The sequence below is a fragment of the Setaria italica genome, chromosome II, assembly GCF_000263155.2.
Source record: "Setaria italica strain Yugu1 chromosome II, Setaria_italica_v2.0, whole genome shotgun sequence".
Taxonomy (NCBI): domain Eukaryota; kingdom Viridiplantae; phylum Streptophyta; class Magnoliopsida; order Poales; family Poaceae; genus Setaria; species Setaria italica.
The window spans coordinates 35223480-35240112 of record NC_028451.1 but is presented as its reverse complement, the minus strand read 5'-3'; the positions used below and the strand labels follow the sequence as shown (position 1 = coordinate 35240112).

At 51.2% G+C, this 16633-nt stretch overlaps 5 protein-coding genes across 5 annotated transcripts in view; 1 reads left to right on the top strand and 4 right to left on the bottom strand.

Annotated features, from left to right (window-relative positions):
• LOC111256397 (heat shock protein 81-1-like) overlaps positions 1–28 on the bottom strand; it is a 6779-nt gene extending 6751 nt beyond the window's left edge. Inside the window, 1 exon segment of the mRNA XM_022824327.1 lies at positions 10–28. Coding sequence (XP_022680062.1) covers positions 10–28 — 19 coding nt within the window.
• Positions 29–313: 285 nt separating this feature from the next.
• LOC101767406 (sodium/hydrogen exchanger 6) lies at positions 314–4205 on the bottom strand. Its single transcript, XM_022823848.1, has 18 exons — positions 4153–4205; positions 3949–4060; positions 3748–3810; positions 3631–3650; positions 3450–3544; positions 3299–3327; positions 2951–2982; positions 2824–2871; positions 2691–2751; positions 2453–2550; positions 2305–2380; positions 2178–2197; positions 1945–2042; positions 1738–1847; positions 1415–1499; positions 943–1054; positions 694–791; positions 314–526 (listed from the first exon to the last, which is right to left on the bottom strand). Exons 2-18 carry the CDS (start codon positions 4006–4008, stop codon positions 477–479), a joined length of 1155 nt encoding a protein of 384 aa, XP_022679583.1. The 5' UTR covers positions 4009–4060; positions 4153–4205; the 3' UTR covers positions 314–476.
• Positions 4206–6307: 2102 nt separating this feature from the next.
• On the top strand, positions 6308–7358 carry LOC101783300. Its single transcript, XM_004957095.2, has one exon. The coding sequence runs from the start codon at positions 6349–6351 to the stop codon at positions 6718–6720; it is 372 nt and encodes a 123-aa protein (XP_004957152.1). The 5' UTR covers positions 6308–6348; the 3' UTR covers positions 6721–7358.
• A 205-nt stretch (positions 7359–7563) lies between these two features.
• LOC101783708 (aspartyl protease family protein At5g10770) lies at positions 7564–10597 on the bottom strand. Its single transcript, XM_004957096.4, has 2 exons — positions 10363–10597; positions 7564–8935 (listed from the first exon to the last, which is right to left on the bottom strand). Exons 1-2 carry the CDS (start codon positions 10526–10528, stop codon positions 7683–7685), a joined length of 1419 nt encoding a protein of 472 aa, XP_004957153.1. The 5' UTR covers positions 10529–10597; the 3' UTR covers positions 7564–7682.
• Positions 10598–12300: 1703 nt separating this feature from the next.
• On the bottom strand, positions 12301–13929 carry LOC101767009 (aspartyl protease family protein At5g10770). Its single transcript, XM_004959506.2, has 2 exons — positions 13737–13929; positions 12301–13620 (listed from the first exon to the last, which is right to left on the bottom strand). The coding sequence occupies exons 1-2, from the start codon at positions 13921–13923 to the stop codon at positions 12383–12385; spliced, it is 1425 nt and encodes a 474-aa protein (XP_004959563.1). The 5' UTR covers positions 13924–13929; the 3' UTR covers positions 12301–12382.
• Positions 13930–16633: the final 2704 nt, after the last annotated feature.

Genomic DNA, 16633 nt, shown 5'->3' with positions numbered 1-16633 from the left:
AAAGCAAACCGCCAGACTTTTTAAACATCGACTCTCTGAAAGTTGAACTTCATAGAGGGGGGCCCTTTAGGAGCGCTATCAGCAAGCTTACCACCCCGACCCCGTATTCGCCTGCACTTTTGGGGGGGGGGGGGGACATCGCATCCTGCAATCAGCGCTGGTCCAACAGGATATGGAAGGGTTCAGTGTGATTTTGAAATCTGGACAGATTCAATTTCGAGGAACCTGCAACTGGTGCAGGTGCACAAGAACGCAGATGCATCGCACAAAATTTCATCTGGAACGGGCCGGAATATAATTACAAGTCCGGTGGATTCCACATATGTTTAACTCTAGTACATAATCCTATGTTGAACTATCTTAATTTTAGCTCAAGGTCTGCCCAAATGTCTGATTGCACTTTCTGACTTTTGGTCACGGAGAAAGGTACTGTATAGATTCTTGGAAGATGACCACTTCATATCTGCAGCCATCACTTATGTCCCCTCCAAATCACTAGGACTTCTAGATATCGACAATTCTTTATCTGCATTTGCATCCAAGAGTTATAGTTAGTCCACAAGGAAAAATTGACTTAATACGGGTCCACTTTGTAGATGCTGGAGAACATGGAATGGGAATAAAGTGAGCAAATTCTGATCTTAGGCCTCTTTAGGGAAAGCATATCTAAGCTATAGGGACTAGTTCTCTTACTGGGACTGTTATCTGGTGTGTCATCATTGCCGTCCCCATTTTGCGAGGTGAAAATGGGAGTAAGGTAAATTTTGTCCAATAAAGCAAAAGATGTAGTGCTGCAAAAGAGAAATTGAAGTACACCGGAGTGAGAAGAAGAAATTGCTCCGTTGTAATAGGTTAATGCAATCAATCAATAACTAAATGTTCCTCAAGTAAAAAAACAAACAAGAGAAACAGTATTTTAATAATAGGAGCTAATTAGTTCACCTTCTCCTTAGATCTCTAAGTTTCGATTTGAATTTGCTTGAAGTGGACGGTCCTTCATCATAATTTTGTCCCATGTAACCAGGGTCGTTGCCATCAGAATTCTCCTGCATTTAGCAAGCAAGCCAATTATATTACACAAGCCACCTGAAATCCTCATGTTATTGAAATATGAATACAAGTAAAAACTTGAACATATGGCCTTCAACAACATCAATGATCCGCTTGTAAGCATTAGAATAAAACCACTCCATGGTGATTACAGCTCCTGACATGTTTGTAAAATTCTCTAAAGATGACACATAGGGTGCATTTATTTAGAGGACCACTACAAGCGGGGAAGTGCAAAGAATGCAATGTGGACATGTGGGTATAGCTTTTCTAGTACCATTTTTCATTTGACATTAAGGTTACAGTGCATCACAAAAGAACAAAACTGCTTTATCATTGTTCCACACTGCAAAAGAACTTGCCTCATACAGTTGATGATAACGGTTGCTGTCTCCAACTACTTTTAGGGCTTCAAGCATCGTTCCAGTTGAGCCTCCAATAAGAAGTACCTTAAATATACCATGCCAGAGTTATTTATGGCTTGTCTGGAGGATCTTAGTAGGAATTTTGAAATAATTCCACAGGAACCAATTCAGTTCGAATCAAGCAAAATTCTTGCATTTGAGGAAAGGCCTTATGTTGTTGTAGGATCACAAAATTCAGAGGCATACCATACAAATCATTTCCATATGGACATTCTGGGTTCATTTTGATATACCGGGGAAAGAATTACATCCAGCAACTTACAGTTAGAACAACAATAGACGTGGTAGCAGTGAAAATTGTCTCGCCATGTCCATCAGGAAGATCATGAACAGACTGAAGAGCGAGGGCAAAAGCCATAGCTCCTCTAAGCCCTGAATAAGCAAAGCATCAGTATTTAGAAGCATGAAAAATATAATGAGAGTTTATGGCAGATTCATCAAAAGAGAACAAAATTTATGGCACACATACCACTATACCAAAGAGCCTGCTGATATTGCCTAGGTATTTGGCAATGTGGCGGTCGTGCCAAATTAAGTATGTATGCACAAGAGAAGACATTTGCAGCCCTTCAAAATGAAAGGAGATGAGAAGCAGAGAATGTAATATAGCTAACCAGCATAAACACAGAGAAAATATTCAGCAATGACACACAACCCAAACCGAAGCAAAGAGTGGCGGAAATATTTCAATCAGCTTGATACCTTGCAAGTAGTATGAAGATCTGCATGTCATTGACAAATAAGAGATTAAGGAAGCAACAGAATGGAAACATATTTCATGAAATAGTGTGAAGTGGAGGTTTGGTGGTTTAATCCAATGGAAGGATACAATTGAGAAAAATATGAATCCAATATGTGACCAGCTTTGACGTTCCATTGCAATATCAAATCCCATGTATATGAACCTGCATAGAAGCACAATCAACTCATCATCTAGAGTTGTTTGCATATGCAAGCTGAAATATAGTCTGGCTTACACAAAAGCTTCTGCTAGTGATGAAAGAAGATGAAAAAAGCGAGCTGTAAAACGCTGAGAATCTTCTGATAAGTTTGAGAATGTGTATCTCTTCATCACCTGGAAGTAAAATTCTTTACTAAGCAATCCAGTAAGTAAAACTGGTTACTAAACTTGAATTTTGCAGCAAACTCAGAAGATGAATGGAAACGTTTCTGAGTCAAACAGGATTCAAGACAACATTGCAGAGTTGAACTTACAATACCAGTGAAGAGAATAGAAACAATGCCGGATAGACCAATGCCTTCAGCTAGCATGTACCTAGTACAAATGGAGGTAACTAATAGAAACCTTTAAGTGAAACATAAAACTAAAAGAAGTTCAAAGGCTTACGAGAAGTATGGGAAAAGCACAAACAAGCAACTCTCCAGATTATGAAGGCTGAAAATCATATAAAATTTAGTTGTCCATGTGATGAGCACCAGTTTCAGACAAATTACATGTGCCAGCTTTTACTTACTTCTCAACGCCCAGTGCTGCATACTTGAAGAGGTTTGACTGAATTAAGGAGTAGCAATGTTGAGATATGACTTGACAAAGGTACAAAAAATGCATTTATATGGTGCAAGAAGCTTTTCTTTAAAGCAAAGTTGTAAAATTTTGGGGGAAATTCAAGATCTAGTGCAGACTCTCGCAGTGCACAAGCCCTCGGCCCCATTCAGGGGACCTTCAGCTTTCTTCCACTATGAGGCAAATCTCCTAATGAGCGTGATTGTTGAACCAGGATTATGAAAGAAACCAAACCTCCCTCGCAGCTTTCATGACTAATCATGTTTGTTTTCATGAAGTAAAGTTAGATAAAGGATATGAGAGCAGAAATGAGTCCAACACCAATGCCTACATGAGAAAAAGGTCATTCAAACATAAAACACGAAGCAATATACAAATGTTTACAGACAATTATAAAAATAGTAAAGAGGGAATAATCTCAATAAGATGAACAAAGTGCTATGAAATACCTGATGACATTGATCCGACAAAATTCTCAAGAAACCTTAGAATTACAAGGAAAAAGTTCTGTCCAGAAGGGTGTGTCCTCATAGTTGCCATAGTCCTGAAAACTAAATCTATTTAAAATAGGATTATTGGAAGATTAAAAAAGCACGAAAGACAAATGTGTCTAGGAAATCACATCCACACCTGTACAAGGATATAGCCACCTTAATTGATAGACCATAGAAGGGCAGAGAGAATTATGTAAGCATGAGTAGAACTAATTTAACAAAAGGTATTAAGTAAGGAAAAGTTTCTGCATACAGCATCATTTAGAACTGATTCTCCAAAAACCAGTGCATAGAGATTTGTATCGGTGCCAAGTTCCTGGAATTCCATAAACATTACGTAATTGTTTCTTTCAAGATAGCAGTAGATATAAGCAATATGTAGTCATTTGTTTCAATATAGAAGTAAAGCATTACACATTCTTTTGAGTACTATTTGAGAAGCGGTGACAAAAACCTGAAATATAGACAAAACTGTTACAGGATCAGTTGCTGACACAAGAGCGCCAAACATCATACACTCAACCAGTGGGAGCCTGTAGATAATGTATAATAACCCACCAAGGTAGCTGCCACAAGAAGTGCTAATTAGATTACTTTTCATTTGTCAATGGAAGAAATAGAAGGGAATACATATAAAGGCAATAGAAATGGTTCTTACACTAGAAGACCTGTAACTATTGAGGCAATGAAGGTCCCTATGATTGCGAATGTTATGATAGCACCAAAGTTCGAAAAGAATGGTTTCTACAAAAGAAAAGATAATTATAGTATGATTAACTGTGCCGGACACTAAGCAACTAAGGGGCTCAAGAATCCAACACTTACTGGTGCTAAGCTGAATCCGGACTGGGTAAGATGCAGTCAAGTAAAACATGGCAAACTTCACAAGAAGCAATTAAGAAACAAAAGCAGAATACAATCAAGGATATAATATAATTGGAGGCAGTAAGAAGAGAAGGAAGAAGTCCTCCCGAAAATTAAACCATCTCCTGAATTAACAAAGAAAGAAAGAGAACAAACATCAAATGATGTTAAAAAAAACTAACAGCAATGACGTTTTTTTTTTTTTTTTTTTTGTGTGTGTGTGTGTGGGGGGGGGGGGGGGGGGTTGCAGTTCATTTTGCTACCAAAAGGAATAAGAAAGATGTAGCATATAGACCTGGTGCTTTTCTGAGTGTTTGATATGTTAGCAAGCCCTCCAACAATCATCCCTGACACAAAAAGGTATTAAATGATTTCTCATTTCTCAACACACAGTGCAATCCGAAAAGAAACTTGCATTGTATAACAGTTTCACTATATTGATTATCGAAAAGAACAAAACAGGAGGTTTTCCTAGAGGTCCTCATAATTCGTACAGTATACAAAAACTAAGGTAGTGTTTGGTTAGCTCAAATGTAACGTAATCTGATTACTGAAGGTAACAAATCCCATTACATATGTTTGGTTGCGGTGGTTTGTAATCAATTGACACTGTAATCGAATCCCTTACCTAAATAATATCTATACAAGCTTGTTACCCCTCCTCCCCCACCGTAATTAGATATAGCACTCACACAGTAATCTGATTACGTTACCAGAGGGCAATCACCTATTCCACCTCCAAATACACTGTAATCTGATTCCCTTTGCGTTTACATTACCTTAGCACGAACCAAACACTATCTAAAGTCTATATAATGCCGATGTGCAGGCTCATTTGCTAGCCCAGACAAATCATAGGCATTGACTCGCCATGATAGTGGAATCGAGGGGCTAAGATCTCATTTGCTGGCACTCGCTCTCAGGGGAAAAAAAAGAATGGTCTCCTATGCCAGCTGAACATTAGCTTTGGTCGAACGCTCCACGTCGTAACTTGTCATCCCCGAACTAAACATCACCAAACCCCAACCGATTCGCCCTCAACTTTCCACCAAGCAGAGAGCTCAAACAGCACGGTGCCATCATCCACGATGCGATGATCCCGGCGACAGTTAGCTATATATGTCCCCATGATTAGGATTTGCAAAACCTAGCTCCAAGTGTGCTGGTCGACATTTCGAAAATCCTTTTTTTTGGGAAGGGCATTTCGAAAATCTAATAACAAGACATTTGCATATTTGCAAAAGCCTCCGAGAGGATCAAGGTGGCGAGCGTACGCACCGATGAGGAGGGAGCCGCTGGCCTCGGGGAGGTAGTAGAACTTGCGGCGGCGGAGGACGTGCCCGAGCACGAACGAGAGCACGAGCATCGATATCTGAAGCAGGATGCCGACCCCCGCCGCCTGCTGCTCCTCCACCGTCCCCGGCGATCCCGTGGCCGAGGCCACCACGTGAGGCGCCGCCGCCGCGGCAGCCCCGGTCGCCATTAATTCCCCACGCCTTCGTTCTCGAAGCTCCTCCGCGCGTGCCCCTGCCCCCTCCCTCTCCGACGATTCGTCCGCCTCGGGTTCGTGCGGTTTTCCCTCGGCGGTGACGCGGTCGACACCTCCTCTCCTTCCGTTGCGGACTGGAGACTGGACCCAACCGAACGGAGAGGCAGGCAAGGAGGGGGAGGCGGCGACGGACGGTCACGGATGCGTTTCCTGCTGGCCTGACGGACTGGATCGAGGAGTCGGTTGTGGGCCCCGATAACATGGCGGGAAGAAAGACGGGCCTTGGGCCCTCCAGCCGTGTCCCGATCGCCGCAGGGCACGTGTGCAAGGAGTGCGCCACGTCGCTCCGCGAACTCGCGAGGTGGCCATGGCGCGCAGCTCTAGGTTCCTAACTCACGTGACAGCGCGTTATAAATCGTGGCGCGACTTCGCCGTGTTGGCATCACAAAGGATCGAGCGAGCGAGCACCTGATCCACAAGAGCGAAAAGAAGAAACAAGCTATGCAGCAGCCCACGGCAATGGAAGCGACCAAGGAGCGGCGGGAGCGCAAGGCCGCGGCTGCCGGCGCCAAGGAGGGTGCCGACACGGTGCAGCTCCCGACGGAGACGAGCCCGTACGTGCAGTACGATGGCCTGGAGGACTACAAGATGCGCGGCTACGGCGCGCAGGGCCACCTCCCGGTCTCCGACGTGCCCCACGGCGGCTCCGGCACCGACGCTCCCACCGTCCCGGGCACCGCCGTCCCCGTGGCGAAGCCGAAGCGACAGGACGACGTCCAGCCGCAGCGAGATCTGGGAGGAGGGAAGGTCGACGCCGGCCGCCGCCACGGGGACGCGTCCACGGACGTCGTCAACCGCCACGGCGTGCCGTAGCTAGCTTTAGCTTGCCCTGGTGTTTTGTGCGCGCGCGCGTTTTTTGGCTTGATGCACAGGCAGGAACGAGAGCGTGTTGATCAGTGTCTCTGTTTTTCAGTGTGTAAGAAACTAAGAATAAAGAATAAACAGGCTTGCGACTAAAATTTGATAAGGCCAAACTTGAAAAGGAAAGATTTACTGAAAGTTACTGAGTGTCCGGCCGCCCCGCCTGCGGATATGGTGGCGCCGCCCGTATCAACACCTGCTTTGTCATCAACTGGCACGGTACCCGAACCTACGCCGCCGCCATTTCCAAGCTTGAACCCAGGAGGCTGTGATCGTCGCTTTGGAGTGGGCGGCCGGACACGGCATCTCGGCAGCGCTGGCAACGGCGGAAGGAAAGGCACGGCGTCCTCGGCCTGCACGTCGCGCTTCCTTATCGTCTCGAGCATGGCCTCGAGGGAGCTCCTCGGAGCGGCCGCGGCGGCAGAGTGCATTACCACCTAGGAGGACGACCCGATCGCGCAGTGGAGGCAGCGCAAGCACCATGAAGCTAGGACATTGTCACGTTGAGCGCCTTCATTGCGCCGAGACGGCAAGATTGGTGTGAGGATGAAATCTGTTTGTGTTTGGGATCGACTTGTGAATGCCGGGATTAGTTGGGGGCAGCAAGTTTATAGGGGCGGCCCCGGCGGACGGCCGGGCGGCGAGCAAATTGAACACCGGGGATATGGGGAAACAAAAACAAGGAAAGGGGGCTGCAGCGCTGGCCTTCGATACCGGCGAGGGGAAAGGAAAGGGAGGAGAGCACGCGCGTGTCTCTGCAGAGTTTTCGGTTTCAGTATCGCATTACAGCTCGCGTGATCACCAATTTGCCCTGTATTATCGTGTAGGAATAGTGCTACCAAATCACCGGTGGCGATTGGCGAACGTGCGCCGCGTAGATTTCGGCTAGAGACTACTCCGCCCGATCAGGAGGATCAGGTGCAGCCCTTGGCGCCGAACCCGATCTTCTGGTTGGCCACGTCGTAGACCACGGCGAACGTCTTCTGCTGCGTGTTCCCGAGGATGCCGATGCTGGTGTCGTCGCCGTTGGACGCGAACGCCAGGCACGCCTGCGACACCTTGGACACGTACAGCACCCCGCTGAAGTCGAGGCTCACGGTGACGCCGCCGGAGAACACCAGCGCCACCGATGGGATCTGCACCGTCCTGTGCCCGGTGAAGTCGTAGCACGTGTCCAGGAGGGACAGCGCGGGCGCCCGCTTGTACCTGCGCATGAACCCCGCGAACGACGACCGGAGCGCCCTGTACGCGGTGTCCGGGAGGCGGGTGATCACGGTTCCCGAGTCGATCACCGTGCCAGGCGCCTTGAGCACGGCCGCGGGGATGCTGACCGTCCGGCCGGCCACCTTGATGGCGACGAGGTCGAGGTAGTAGAACGATGGCGTGTCGCTGCGCGCCACCATCGCCGTGAACTGCGCGTTGGACGGCGCGGCGCCGCCGAGGGACAGGTACCCCGCGGAGCTCGACGACGAGGGCAGGCAGTATGAGAACCCCGCGCCGTACTTTGCCGCCGCCTGCGAGGTCAGCGAGACCTTGGCCCGGCCGAGGCCGACGAGCCCGTCGGCCTTGCCGAACAGCCCGGAGTCGTCGTCGCCGCACCCGAAGACGAACCCCTGGAGCGCGTCGGAGGGCCCCAGCACCAGCGTGTCGCGCACGAGATTGCCGTCGGTCTGCGACTGGTCGCCGTAGACGACCTCGTACCGGCACCTGTTGCCCGACGCGCAGGTCGACGAGTCGAGCCCGCGGCAGTGCGGGTCGCCGCAGGGCACGGCGGCGTACGTGGACGACTGCGCCGGGTCGAAGAGCGGGTCCTGCTGCTCGTAGCAGTCCTTGCAGGGCTTGCACTGCACCCACGACAGGTCGCTGCCGGTGTCGAACACCACCGAGAAGTCCTTCCTCGGCGTCCCGAGGCCGACGGAGACGATGTAGTTGCCCGTGCCGAGGGACAGGCCCCTGTGCGCCGGCAGCGACACGCCCTTGGAGGCGCGGGCCGGGTTGATCGCCGGCGCGGCGCCGGAGCCCCTGTGCCTGTGGTGTATGGAGTCGACCCTGTCCTGGTCCCGGTCCAGGATCTCCGCGTGGGACGGCGCGCCGCCCACCCGAGCCAGCAGCGGCGAGCACGGCCCGTGCCGGTGCACGACGCTGAGAGCCGACGAGTTGGACGCTGCTGCAAGACATCGCGAACGACAGAATTAGCAGGTTTTTGGCGGGGTGACTACTTTTGAATTTGTTTCCATCGTACATTATTTCATCATCTCAAGAGAATGTTTGAGCTGTTACACGATACGTTTTGAGTTCTTATCAGGGCTAGCTTAGAGACGGCCTCATCATTGCCTCAAGCTATCAAGGCACCCAACGACATAAAATTTGTGGCTGAAATTTCTTGGAAGCGCATGCATGTTCTACAGTTGGATGGTCACATCAAGAAATTCTCTTGTGCGACTGTTGTCGCTTCATGCACGGTGCATTCTTTTCCACGACTATCTTGTGTACCTAACTGCGGTGGGTGGTAGTGCAAATGTGCCCTACTACACAGCCAGCTCGTCAAAATGCCTTCCTTTAGTGCCCTACGGCCAGCTTGTCAAAATGCCTACCCTTTATTGACTTTGGCATAAAGCTAAGCTAGCTAATCTGCTCCCAGTGGCTGACGCGTACTAGATTGACTCGTAATCTCTAGGAAGTTAAACAGCACTGGGAATTACTTGTAGGATTGTTATTCCGCAGTACAACATTTATGCCTGACGTGTTCACCTGGAACAGCGACCATATGGTGGCCACACAAAAAACATCCTAATTAAAGGGCTGTTTGGCAACCATGTGTTAAAGTTTAACACCTATCACATCGGATGTTTGGATGCTAATTAGAGTATTAAATATAGGCTAATTACAAAACTAATTGCACAGATGGAGTGTAATTCACGAGACGAATCTATTAAGCCTAATTAGTCCATGATTTAACAATATGGTGCTACAGTAACCAATTGCTAATGATGGATTAATTAGGCTTAATAGATTCGTCTCGCGAATTAGCACAGGGTTCTGCAATTAGTTTTATAATTAGTTCATGTTTAGTTCTCCTAATTAGCATTCGAACATCCGATGTGACACTGTTAAAGTTTAACACCACGTATCCAAACACCCTCTAAGTCAAGGACAAATCCCAGCTTCAAATATGTCAACATGCATGGGACCAAACAAAATATACTGTTTGGTAACTTTGCAAGAGGTTTTCGTCCATCCCCTTAGGGAAGGTAGAAGTATGTATCGGAATTATAGCCTGAAGTCGGTGCTGGAGGTACCAAAATCTGGTTCTTAAAATTACCGTGTCAATCTTTTGTACGACGAGTAAGAAAATGGCACGGATCAATCGTCACTGTTAAGCGGGCTCGTATCAGCTGTGCAGCCTGTATTTCCATTTTTCCAGACCATGCATCGTTGCACTGCTAACCTACCGTGCTTTAGTTTTTTATTAGAGAAAGAAAGAGAGAGATCTATTTCAAAACAAAAAAGGAACAGAGGGAGAGAGAAACATTACGAAAGGGAAAACGCAACAGTGCAAGAAGAAATCAAAGCGGACCGGACGAATCCTACTACCTGTTGCCGCGGCGCAGATTGAGCTCGGCAGCAGCGAGCCGACGCTCACGACGTGCCAGTCGGGGGCGCCGCTGCTCTCACCCGCCGACGCGAGAGCCGCCAGCGCGAGCACGACCGCGAGGCAGCTGCCACGGAGCAGAGCAGCGCGCCGCGCCACGGATGCCATGAGGCTCTCTCTGGCCACCTGTTTTCACTCGCTCGGTCGCTAACCACTCCAACTCCCCAATGATGATGGGGGGCGCTTGAGATGGCCACGAAGCGACGCGCTGCTGCTTATATAGTGGTTTACCGGAGCGCTGCATCGTCGTCGTGTGGCGTGGCCCGCACCGCGTCAAAGTCTACGGCCGTGGAGGTGGAAGGGAAATTAGGCAGTGCGCCACGGACTGGCCCCACGGCCGCCACCGCGCGACGGACCGACGCACCGGCCGGACGAGACGAAGACGGGGAGGCGGCGAGTGCGCGCGCGCCCCGCCGGGGCTCAACGACGACGACTCGACAGGCGTGGTCGTCGTCCGATCCGCGCGCGCGCGCCACTACCGTCGGAGGCCGGCCGGCGTCGCCTTCCCCCCGCACCTGACGACAGCCCCGGCACGTTCTAAGTCACTCTTCGCCCGCGCCCGATCTGGTTAGACCGCGACGGGCAGGAGGAGAAAGAAAACGACACCACTCGGAGCCGCCGTCGTGTCGACAGCGACCACCGGCGACCACGTACGTACCCCGTTCGTCGTGCAAACGGCCGGGTGGCTCGCGAGTGCGCTGCGTGCGAGGGACGGATCCATGGTGGACGTAGCTTTTTAATTTCCTGTCGCGCACCACGGAGTAGGAAAAGGGCGTACGTGCAGCGTGCAGGGCTGGCTGCCTGGCTCTACACGCGCCGATGCGCCGTGTTTCGATTTGCGCAGACGGCCCCTAGCCGAGTTCTCCTATAATAATAGCTATCAAGTCTGCGCCACCACCGGCGCTTGCGATCGTGACGAAGCAATCATGGCTCCGAGACCCGGAGGGACGAGGCGCGATACGAGCGCGGGTCAGTGCAGTGGTTTCGCCATGACCGTGTAACATCTCAAACACAGGCGACAGCGACCTGAGCAACAGCACTCTTGATGTGCCAATGCGTTTCTAGAACGGGACGACGGATCGGACGTGCGAGCGTACCGGTGTCCACCGGTTGCCGGACAAGCGAGTGCATTTTATGCGCGCGTGCCAGCTGAAATGCAGCGGTGTGTAACAGTAGGACTGCGACTTGAGGCCGGATTGAGCACGTCAGGGTCAGACATGTTTGCGCGCGCAGCCGCGCACGACAGCGCGAGAGAACGAAAGCAACTCCTGCTCGTGGTTGCCACTGCAGGGGCTGGACCAATCAGGACGCGGTTGCCCAAAACAAATCGATGCTAGGAAAGCAACTGTACCTAACCGCAAAAGGGCCTACTTGGACTAAGCTAGCAAGCATTGGATGGCCAGTAAATTTTCGCGTTTTTTCTAATCTTGAGATAGAGGGTTATGGTATTATGGAGAAGAAGATGCTAGAAGCTTCTAGTACTAGCCCTGTTACGTGCATTGTTTTTTTTTTTTTTTGGGGGGGGGGGGGGAGAGTAATTGCATCATTTCTATGTTGGTTACCGAACGACGTACTACCGAGAAATGATCGGATCATAAAAAAGAAGAAAAGCACATACTACCGAAGGAAATGCGCACCAATTTCTACGTTGAAAAGGCTGACGTCATTGCCATCCTCTGATTCGTCTGCGCCAGAAGAAAAGCACATACTACCGAAGTACCAGCGACGGCCCTAAAAAACGACGTTGGATGGATGATGGAAAACGACGCATGCAGCCCAACGACAGCCCAAACTCGTGTGCGGGGGCCTTAAAAACTCGACAGCCCAAGGACATCCTGCCGTCGATCTGCATCCGTACACCAGCGACACAGAATTGCACGGAAAAATTAAAGGATAGCAGTACTGAGTGCTCATACTTCAGCCATAGATCGTTTACAGTTAGTACTACTACTACGATCGATCTCAGGCGCAACCCTTGGCGCCGAACCCGACCCTCCGGTTGCCCACGTCGTAGACGACGGCGAGCGTCCTCTGCTGCACGTTCCCGAGCACGCCCAGGTACGTCTCGTCGGTGTTGGGCGCGAACGCCAGGCACGCCGCCTGGGACGCTTCGTCCCACGCGTACAGCACACCGCTGGGGTCGAGGGCCACGGCGGTGCGGTCGGCGAACACCAGCACCACCGACGGCACCCGCACGACCTCGTGCCCGGAGAGGTCGTAGCACGTGTCGAAGGGCGGGGAGGCGGGCGCCCTCCTGTACCCGTGCTTGGCCATGGCGCGCCGGAACGCCGACCGGAGCGCGGCGTAGGCGCGCGGCGGCAGGCGGCTGAACGCCGTGCCCGAGTCAATGATCGTCCCGGACGCCGTCGCGAACGCGGCCGAGGGCGCCTTGATCGCCTTCCCGCCGACCTTTATGCCGGTGAGGTTGAGGTAGTACCACGACCCGTCGTCTTGGCCGCTCACCATCGCCGTGAACTGCGCGTTCGCGGGGGCGGCTGCGGCTCCACCGAAGGTCAGGTACCCCACGGTGCTCGACGAGGAGGGGAGGCAGTAGGAGAACCCCGCGTCGCCGTACACGACCGCGGCCTGTGAGGACAAGGACGCCTTCCCGCGGCCGAGGCCGAAGAGCCCGTCGACCTCGCCGAACACCCCGGCGTCGTTGTGCCCGCACCCGAACATGAAGCCCCGGACGGTCGTAGCGGGCGTCAGTCTCAGCGTGTCCCGCGCGAGGGTGCCCGTGGTCCGCGACTTGTCTGCATACGAAACCTCGTACCGGCAGTTGTTGCCCGATGAGCAGTTCTGCGAGCCGAACTCGCGGCACTCCTTCGCAGCGCAGGATACGGTGGAGTACGTCGCCGACTTGCTGGGGTCGAAGAGCGGGTCGTGCTGCTCGTAGCAGTCCGCGCACGGCTTGCACTGCACCCACGACTGGGAGCTGCCGGTGTCGAACTCCACCGACAGGTCCCTCGCCGGCGTGCCGAGGCCGACCGAGATGTAGTAGTTGCTGGTGCCCAGGGGTTTGCCCCAGCGCGCCTGCAGGGTCACGTTCGCGCCCTTGGGGACCCTGCGGTGCATGGCGTGGAGCCTCTCCTGGTCCCGGCCCATGATCTCCGCATGAGACGGTGGGCCGCCGCGTGACCGCAGCGGCGAGCACGGGCCGTGCCGGTGCACGACGCGGAGCGCCGACGAGTTGGGTGCCGCTGCATTCAGGACAACACAGCAACGGAAATGATGGGAAAGTAGTCCAATTTACACGGAGGAAATTAAACAAAGTTTGCTTCGAGAAGGCAGATCGAGCAGTCAACAACAAGCCTACCTGCCGTGGCCGTGCAGGCCGCGCTCGGCAGCAGAGAGCTGACGCTGACGACGTGCCACTTCACTCCACTGCCCTCGGCCGCCGCCGCCGCACCGAGACGGCCAGGAGAGGCGAGAGCTGCCAGCGCGAGAAGAGCCGCGAGGCAGCAGCCGTAAGGCATCATGCACCGCCGCACCAGAGAAGCCATGGCTTGTGGTTGTGGAGGTCGGGACGAGATGACGCAGCTGCGCACGCTCCCTGCGCTTATGTAGTGCTAGCCTGCCTGCCTTCTTCGAGGTTGAAAGCACCTGCGCACCTGCAGCAGGGGCTACCTGCCTCCACTCGCCGGCAGGTCCGCGCCGGCCGGCGCCGTGTGAAAGTCATTGGCGACCCGGTATTCAGGTAGTGGTGTGCTCCAGTTCCCAGCCATAGCCGCAGTGACGACGAAGGTCAAGGTCAAGGTCAAGGCTTCTACTAAACTAGCAACAAAAGCACGAGCTTTGTGACTTTTTTTGGCGACCGCCCGCCCTTCCGCAACACCACAGAGAAACTCCTGATTATTTTGCTAATTGCATCGATTAGCTTGTGTGAGCCGACTCACAAAGTCATAATAGGCCAACATTAGTCCACTGGCCCATGACCGGTTGTTCCGCGGTTCCGTCCCGTCCCGTGCGCCAGCGTCGTCCGTCCATCCAAGCCAACAACGTCCTCTGCCGCTCCCTTATTTTGTTTTTAGATTAAATATCCTGTGCTAGCTGCTCCCTCCCTTTTGTTCTCAAATTGCCTGACGTTTTTTTCAATCTTTGACCTATAGCTGATTGTGTTATTAGCTAAGATAAGGACCCTTTAGCTGGTATATATGAGTCGGTTGTTTCTGTTGATAATCCTAATGTCAAAAAATAATAAAGCTGCCGAACCGGTTGAAATGAAAGCTCCAGAATTAGAACAAAATGCATCTGCACCATCACAAACTAGATTTAGTTAGAAAATTCAGAAAAGAAATTGTTTTTCCACACGGTGTCTCGACCCCCTATGTGTAAATCCTGGCTACGCCCCTGCGCTAACTGATGATGATAAATTAACCTAGTTAAGATTCCAGCTTTCTTCCACACAGTTCCACTTCTCCCCGAGTACGCGGCGTAAACTAGCAAGGAATTACGCGGCCTCGACGATGCCTCCACGGCTCCACGGTGCGTTTGCTCTTCGAGCCCTGGGTCTTCCGCGCCTGCGCTCGCGTTGCTGATCTCCATTTCCCTCTCCTACTAGCACATGGACTTCATAGCTGGGGTAGATCAACGAATATTCGGCAGTCGCGGCTGCTAGCACTAGCAGGGCCCGCTTCGATCGAGCCGTCCACCGTGCTGGTGTAAAATATGTGGCAGTTGAGAAAGACTTGTGCTTGTCGTGTCACTGTCGTGCTCGTGTCACGCATGCACACGAGGCGTTTGAGAAGTTGAAATCTTGCGAAAAGTGATATGAAAAGCCAAAAGGCGAGGCCTAAGATAATAGGATCGCTCACGGCCACAGATTTAGCACGCAAGTTGCGTACTTTGACTCGTTTCGTCAGGCGAGCGTGCGCGGGCGATCGTAGTGTACTCAACAGAAGCGAAGAAAGCAGCGGTACCTACCCGAGGAGGCGAGGAGTGGTGACTGACAGGCTGACAATTCATGTCATAAGCTAGGGATCTGTGTGAATGAGATAAAGGTTCGTGTGCTCCCGGGTCCGTCAGGTGCTTCCATGCACCCGCGCGATTTCATCAGTTGGTTAGCCATCGGCCTACGGTCGGGTGTTCAACGAAGAAACTTTTGATGTGTGATGCTAGTTCTCACTTCTCCGCGACTCCGTGTTCAGTAGTACTAAATTCACAACATATCCGAGACGACCGGACTGCGTGAGTTAGGGATGTAAGTGGGCACCCAGCAGTGTTTTTTGAATCAGTTCATTAATTATGATGGCATGCTAGTCTAATTTATTTCTACTCCCAATTACTTACGCAGAACACCATTCTAGTTTATTTTATCAACTTTTTGGTGGCCCAATAACCCAAAATATTTATAACTTGCATTTGCATCCTACAACTGGTGACCTCATGAGTGCTATAAGATCCGTCGATGTTGGAGCTAGCTTTCACGCAATCCACCATGGATTGGACGCTAGGAAACAATATAAAAGCACAACTAGCATGCCAGTATACTACAACTCACGCAAAAAACCACAGCTACCACTCATCGAGTCCTAACTCGTGAACGGGCACATACGAGGCACACAATGTGGTCACAAATGGGACATGCATTAACAACACGTATACGGAGAAGTTCTCATAGAGTAGTAGGCTCAAAATGAAGTCAGGTTGGCTCTTTAGCACATAGGCTACGGCCAAGAGCTTCGATTCTTTTTAGGGTACTGCGTGCGCGTGCACGCCATCCATGAATGCAATAGATTGGCTGGACGCGCCAGCCAGCTTACCGGCAACAGAACGGTGGGCCAGAAATGGCAAAGGGGACAAATTTTGGTACCCATACCTTTAAAACTAACTAATCCTGTTAAAAAACCTATACCCTTGGTAGGTATAAAATTTCATCTAAATTCATGCCTTTTGGGTTAACGGGCGCCCATGTTTCTCCTGTGCTCGACAACCCAGTGCATTCCCGGGTTGGAGAAACATTGCACGTCAGTAAATATTTTTCTCACCGCTAGATCAAAAACCAATGGTAGAAACCATCCAATAGAAGTTAAGAACATGGTAAAATATCTACCTTTCTACACTCTTCACATTGATGCGCCCCTTTTCGGCTTCCCTCTGCATAATGTCACTCGCCAATCTCTTCCGATTCACTCGACAAGACCTTCCTGCTCACCACAGTCGAGCCGTGCTGAGCACGTGGCCAGCAACATGCAACAATCCGCCATCGAGGGA

What these genes read in the sequence shown, in the direction of transcription:
- LOC101767406 (XM_022823848.1), bottom strand. Translation starts at nt 4,008, where the DNA reads ATGATGTTTGGCGCTCTTGTGTCAGCAACTGATCCTGTAACAGTTTTG. An exon ending in GATTCATATTTTTCTCAATT is followed by an intron (nt 2,198 to 2,304) that starts GTATCCTTCCAT and finishes AATGACATGCAG; the next exon opens with ATCTTCATACTACTTGCAAG. An exon ending in ATCTTCATACTACTTGCAAG is followed by an intron (nt 2,043 to 2,177) that starts GTATCAAGCTGA and finishes TTCATTTTGAAG; the next exon opens with GGCTGCAAATGTCTTCTCTT.
- LOC101783300 (XM_004957095.2), top strand. Translation starts at nt 6,349, where the DNA reads ATGCAGCAGCCCACGGCAATGGAAGCGACCAAGGAGCGGCGGGAGCGC.
- LOC101783708 (XM_004957096.4), bottom strand. Translation starts at nt 10,528, where the DNA reads ATGGCATCCGTGGCGCGGCGCGCTGCTCTGCTCCGTGGCAGCTGCCTC. An exon ending in AATCTGCGCCGCGGCAACAG is followed by an intron (nt 8,936 to 10,362) that starts GTAGTAGGATTC and finishes GATGTCTTGCAG; the next exon opens with CAGCGTCCAACTCGTCGGCT.
- LOC101767009 (XM_004959506.2), bottom strand. Translation starts at nt 13,923, where the DNA reads ATGGCTTCTCTGGTGCGGCGGTGCATGATGCCTTACGGCTGCTGCCTC. An exon ending in GGCCTGCACGGCCACGGCAG is followed by an intron (nt 13,621 to 13,736) that starts GTAGGCTTGTTG and finishes TCCTGAATGCAG; the next exon opens with CGGCACCCAACTCGTCGGCG.